The 6,000-nt window shown below is 43.5% G+C and overlaps 1 protein-coding gene across 1 annotated transcript in view; it reads left to right on the top strand.

Annotated features, from left to right (window-relative positions):
* Nucleotides 1–2,574: 2,574 nt before the first annotated feature.
* The window catches only part of LOC140202013 (pleckstrin homology domain-containing family G member 1-like), a 114,851-nt gene continuing 111,425 nt past the window's right edge, over nt 2,575–6,000 (top strand). The window contains exon 1 of the mRNA XM_072266879.1: nt 2,575–2,656. Coding sequence (XP_072122980.1) covers nt 2,575–2,656 — 82 coding nt within the window. The remainder of the gene's footprint in view (nt 2,657–6,000) is intronic.

The raw sequence follows: 6,000 nt of genomic DNA, 5'->3' as shown, positions 1-6,000 counted from the left end.
AAAATGAGCACCAATTCCTGTTTGCCCTTTGACCCTGTGCTCACTCACCTGCATTGGTTTCTGTTTAAGAAATGCATCGATTTTGAATAATTTAAACCCTGTTTTGAAGAATCCCCCTCTGTAATTACCATCTCTCTTGAGTCAGTGACAGCCTCCAATTCTGACCTTGCAAGATCCCAAAATTTAATTGTTCCCCCAGAGTCCTCAACTCTGAACCTCTCTTGTTCTCTGCCTTTCTCTACTAATTTAAGATGCTCTTCAAAACCACCTCAGACCAACCTCCTTGCCACTCACTTTGGTGTGTGCTCCATGCTCCTTGATAGCATTCCTGTGATGATTATATGAGTACTCTGTTCTGTTAAGGAAGCAATAGAACGGTAGTTTTGTTGTGTTGGCAGACACATCTTGGATCATATACATATTACAAAAAAGATGGAACTTGCAGCCTTGAAGTGCATTAAAGATGGGCAAGTCCCGGGGCTTGACCAGGTGCACCCATAAGCTTTATGGGAGTCTAGGGAAGAAATCTTGGAGGCCCTTGTAGACATAGTAGTTCATTATTAGCCACTGAAGAAGTTCCAGAAGACTGGAGGTTGGCTAATATTCCATTGTTCAAGAAGAGTAGAAAGGACAGGCCAAGCAAGGCTGACTTCAATTGTAGGCAAATTACGAGAGGGAATTCTGAGGGACAAGATCTCTCTTAATGTAAGCAAAATTGAAGAGTTGATTACAAGAGGAGGAAACCAGAAGTCCATAAATCTTAGGGGATCGGAGGTGAAGAGAGTCAGTAACTTTAAGTCCCTTGGCATTACCATTTAGAGGATCTCCCCTGGGACCAGCTGACAGGTACCACCATAAAGAAGGCACAGTAGTGCCACTACTTTCTTAGGTCCGGAATGTTATCTAAAACTTTGACCAACTTCTACAGATGTACAGCGGAGAATATCCTGACTGGTTGCGTCACGGCCTGCTGTTGAAACGCCAATGCCCAAAAATGGAAAAGCCCAAAAAGTCCATCACAGGAAAAGCCTTTCACACCTTTGAGCACATCTACAAAGAGCGCTGTCACAGGAAAGCATCACCCATCATCAAGATCTCCGACAATTCTCCTGTATTTTTTTGTTCTACTGTGATTGCCGACAAGAATCTTAGGGTAGCATATGGTGACATATACATACTTTGATAATAAATCTCCTTTGAGCTTTGAAGATCTACCACCACTTGGATAGTCGAGGCCTGATCAGGAATAGTTAGCATGGTTTTTTGAATAGTAGGTAGGTCATATCTGAAGAATATTTTGGCGTTTTTCGAAGAGATGACTGAGGGAAGGGAACAGATGAAAGTAGGGCAGTTAATTTTGTCTGTATGGACTTTACCTTTAACAAGAACCCACGTGGCAATCTGATCTTGAGGATTAGGTTGCATGGGATTCAGGGGGATTCAGAATTGACCTGATGATAGGAAGCAGAGGATAAAGGCTGAGGGTAGATTCTTTGACTGGAGGCATGTGACTGGTGGGGTTCTCCAGACATCAGTGTTGAGACCTCTGTTATCCATTGTATATATAAATGCCTTGGATGTGAATAGACCGTACATGTTATGATTAGCAAATTTGTTGAAGATACTAAATTTAGGGGGCCTTGTTGGTAATAAGGCAAGTTACAATGAATTGCATAGAGTTCTTGATAAGGTGAGGAATGGCAAATGGATTTTGGATGGTCAAATTAGTGTAGGACTTGTACAGTGAACAGCAGGGCACAGTTCATTGAAATTGAACAGGCTGATGAAGAAGATGTTTAATATGTTGGCCTTCATCAGTCAGGGCATTGAGTTTAGGAACAGGGACATTATGTTGCAGTTACATAAGTCATTGGTGAGTCTACACCTGGAGTATTGTGTACAGTTTTAGTCACTCTGTTATAGGAAAGACATTAGCAAGCTGGAGAGGATGCAGAAGAGATCTACAAGGATGGTGCCTGGACGGGGGGGCTTGAGGTATAGGGAGAGGTTGGACACACTGGATCTTCATTCCTTAGAGTGCAGGAGCTTGAGCGGTGAACTGATGGAAGTTTATAAAATCATGAGTAGCATGGATAAGGTGGACGGTATAGTCTTTTCCCCGGGGCTGGGGAATCCAAAATAAGAAGGCAGAGATACAAGACAAGAGGGAAGAGATTTAACAGGGATCTCAGAGGTAACTTCTTTACACAGCAAGTAGTGAGTATCTGGAATGAGTTGCCAGAGGAAGTAGTCGAGGTGGGTGCAATAGCAATGTTTAAGAAGCATTGGGATAGGCACATGGAGGGAAGGAGCTTGGAGGATTATGGGTCAAACATGGTAACTGGGACTAACAGGGAGGATGCTGTGGTCGGCATGGACCAGTTAGCCTGAAGGGCCTGTTTCTAAACAATATTATTTTATGCCTCTGTGATGCAGGATGAAACAGAATCTGTACAAGTCAATGCCTGGAGTAATTGCCTGTAACATTTTCAAGTGGATTCCTTTTCGAGGTCTACTCTTGCACAGTATGAAAGAGGTTTCCATGGCTTGGAACAACTACCTTTAGAACTAACAATGTGCTTCTGCAGTTTAGCTGCTAATGTCATGTCGGAAACAAATCAGCTAATCTGCGTCTGGCGTATGCCCCAGACAGCAGGTAATAATATTCAAGATATCTGGCTTTGTTATATTGGCTATTGGGCAGAAAGCAGAGTGGGAATAAACGGATTGTTCTCAGGTTAACAGGCTGTGACAGGTGAGGTTGCACAAGGTTTGCTGCCTGGGCTTCAGCTACTCACAATCCATTTCAATGTTCGGCTGAAGAGACCAAGTGGTACATTTCCAGGTTTGCTCAGGAGTGGTTAACATCACAGCCTGGAAACACCAATGCCCAAGAATTGAAAAGCCTACAAAAAGTGGTGGATACAGCCCCGTTCATCACAGTAGAGCCCTCCCCACTACTGAGCACAGCTATAAAGAGTGCTGCCACAAGAGAGCAGCATCCATCATCAAGGACCCCCACCATCCAGGCCATGCTGTCTTCTCAGTGCTGCCATCGGGAAAGAGCTACAAGAACTTCAGGTCCCACACCACCAGGCTTAGGAACAGTTAGTCCCTTCAACCATCAGGCTCCTGAATTAGTGTGGACAACTTCACTCACCTGAACCCTCAACTGATCATTGAACACAACCTATGAACTTTCTTTCCAGGACTCTAGCACTCATGTTCTCCGTTTGTTTGTTTGTTTATCTATTTATTATTATTTGTGTTTTTATGTATTTGCACAGATTGACTTCCTTTGTACATTGCTTCCTTGTCAGTGTTTGTAGGTTTTTCATTGATTCTATGGTATTTCTTCTTTCTACTGTGAATGCCTGCAAGAAAATGAATCTCAATGTAGTATATGGTGACATATATATACTTTTTACTTTTAACTTTGAACTAATGTTAGATTGTGAGTTTGGAAAAGATGTGAAGAGGCTTCAAGGAGATATGGTTAAGTTGAGTGAGGAGTCCTGAGCATGGCAGATGAAATATGATGTGGATCAGTGGAGATGATCCACTTTGGTGCGTTTAGAGTTATAGATTTATGCAGCGTGTACAACAGGTCCATACTGACCAAATTTCCAAGCTAAACTAGTCTCAAAAGCAGCCAACCTTTCAAATGCCCTACCGTGATCTGCTCTGGAGGTTCAGATGTTGTGAAAATAGATCTGTGGTCATGAAGGGAATGAGGGAATGTAGGGATAGTGATGGGGTGATGGAGAATGGTGCAAAAGATCAGCCATGATGATTGATGGAGCAGGTTCAAGGGGCAGTTGGCCTACTCCTGCTCCAATTTCTTCTGCACTTGTGGTTGAGGGACAAAGGTTGGCTGGAACACTGAGAGAAAACTCACCAGCCCTTGATCAGACCAGCTTCATCGTGTTTTGCTTGGACGGGGCGATCAGGTTGAACTTTGCCTCTGTAAAACAGCATCTCTGACAGTGTGGTACTCCGGTACTGTACTTGGAGCATCAAAGTGAACTATCTGAAGAGCACAGCAGCACCATCAGTAAGCCCACTGCCTCTCAGCTCCAGTGACCCAGGTTCGATCCTGACCTCCAGTGCTCTCTTTGTGGAGTTGGCATGTTATTCCTATGACAATGTTTTTCCCAGGTGTTTCCGTTTCCTCAAAGATTAATAAAGGACCTAGGGGCAGTTGATAGGAATGTGGAGAAGAGTGAAATGGGATGGGTGGAGGACTAGGGTACGTGTGGTTGGTGTAGACTCAGTGGGCTGAAGGGCTTGTGTCCATTGCTTTAAATAAAATAATCAACAGCAAGTTGCTGTGTTGGGATCTCGCCATAAAGCATTTGGGGTGACAGTGTCGCTGGTTTTGACCCTTCCCTGTCAGAAGGCCTCAATAAGGCAGGAGTCTGCTGGTTGAAAGTAAGCAGTGAACCAGTTGATAGCAAATACTGGCCTGTCAGTTGGGTTATTCATTTTGTTATTTATCGATGTTTTACTATTTACTTAGCACAAAAGTCCTTGGCGCTTGCTTGGCCATGGCTGAAATATTTCTCAAGATGCCAATCCTTTTGCAAGTTCGCCTAGATAATTTGCATACTTGTTTGTCCGCATCCATTAATGTTGTCAACTCTCCAAGTGATTTCTCATTTTTCATGAACCAGGAGCTTTATTTCATGTCCTTTCTAATTGGAGTTCTTCTCCCGGCTAAAAGTTCTTATGCCTATTTACATCTGGCGCCTTGTCACCTTGGCAACTCATCTGTACGCCAAACCTAAAGTGCATAAAATTACCTTTAGGTCCAGCTCCAATTAAGTAAAGGTATTTTTTTCCTACGTATCTTCCAAAGTTTGGGACTTAATGAAAGAACTGGATGGTGGTGGTTGTAATTAGGAGAAATTAGTACACAATCAATAATATAACCTCTGTAGAATTTGACGCGTCATTACCAAGGATCCACTAGGATAGGTGTTCGCTTTTGAGAAGGATGCGACAAGTTATGGGCAACTTTAGGTGCTTATTTGCTCGTTAGAAGGAGTGCCAATAACAGCAGCCGGACCTGCTAGTAGCTTCAACTGGAGTGGGGGAGATCAACAAGATTTTTTGTAATCATGTAAAACAGAACTGAACATCTGGCTTCCTTCTGCTGCCCAGAAAAGGCTGCGGCGGGGGTGGTGGCGAGAGGAGAGGAGCTTGTTAAACTGCTCCAGTTGATTATTAAAATGTTTTGCACAAGGAGGGGAAGAGAACACAGAGAGAGGGTGGGTACACGTCTGATTGTGCGCTGCTAAAACAAGCTGGAGTGATGAGGTGCAGAGGCTGCTAAGTGTTGAAGAAAGGGCGTCCTGCGTCTGCCTGCCTTTCACAGATGGATTCATTCACAGCCCACCCTACTACTGCTGGTAAAAATAGGTTTTGTTTTGAGTCACTTTGGGAGTATGAAAGCAGTCTAATTTGTGACCGGCAGAAACAAGGCGCTTAATCAAGCCAATTCCAGACAAGGTTGCTGAAAAGGCTACAAGAAAGCCTAGTTACAAAACTGAAATAAACTGCAACATGATGGATTAATTGACTTTGCTCCATGAGTAAAGAAAGAGCCATTGAAACCATGTCCTGCAGCAGCGAGAGCGCATTCGGCCCCTTGAGACTGTTCACTACACATTCCCATTCTGGCTGAACTGCTTTTCAACTCCACTTACCTGCTCTGTGTGTTCCTTTATCCCTGAGCACATCTCAGTAACAAAAGTCTGTTTGTCTTGTTACAGAAAGTCTTGATTGAACTTTCCTCTGCAGCTTTTTAGTGGGGCACATTGCTGACTTCCATTAATCATTGCGCAGTGAAGAACCTCTGACATCAGTGCCAATCAAGTGTATTTAGTTTGCAATTGTAAGTTCCTTCTGCAGAAGGCTTACAGGGATACGGTCCTAATGCAGGCAAATATATATATATGCAGACTGTTTGGCATAGGTATGCCAGGATGAAGAGCTCAC

Source organism: Mobula birostris, chromosome 8 (genome assembly GCF_030028105.1).
Source record: "Mobula birostris isolate sMobBir1 chromosome 8, sMobBir1.hap1, whole genome shotgun sequence".
NCBI lineage: Eukaryota > Metazoa > Chordata > Chondrichthyes > Myliobatiformes > Myliobatidae > Mobula > Mobula birostris.
The sequence above is the reverse complement of the archived record's forward strand: the minus strand, read 5'-3'. Positions and strand labels throughout refer to the sequence as shown.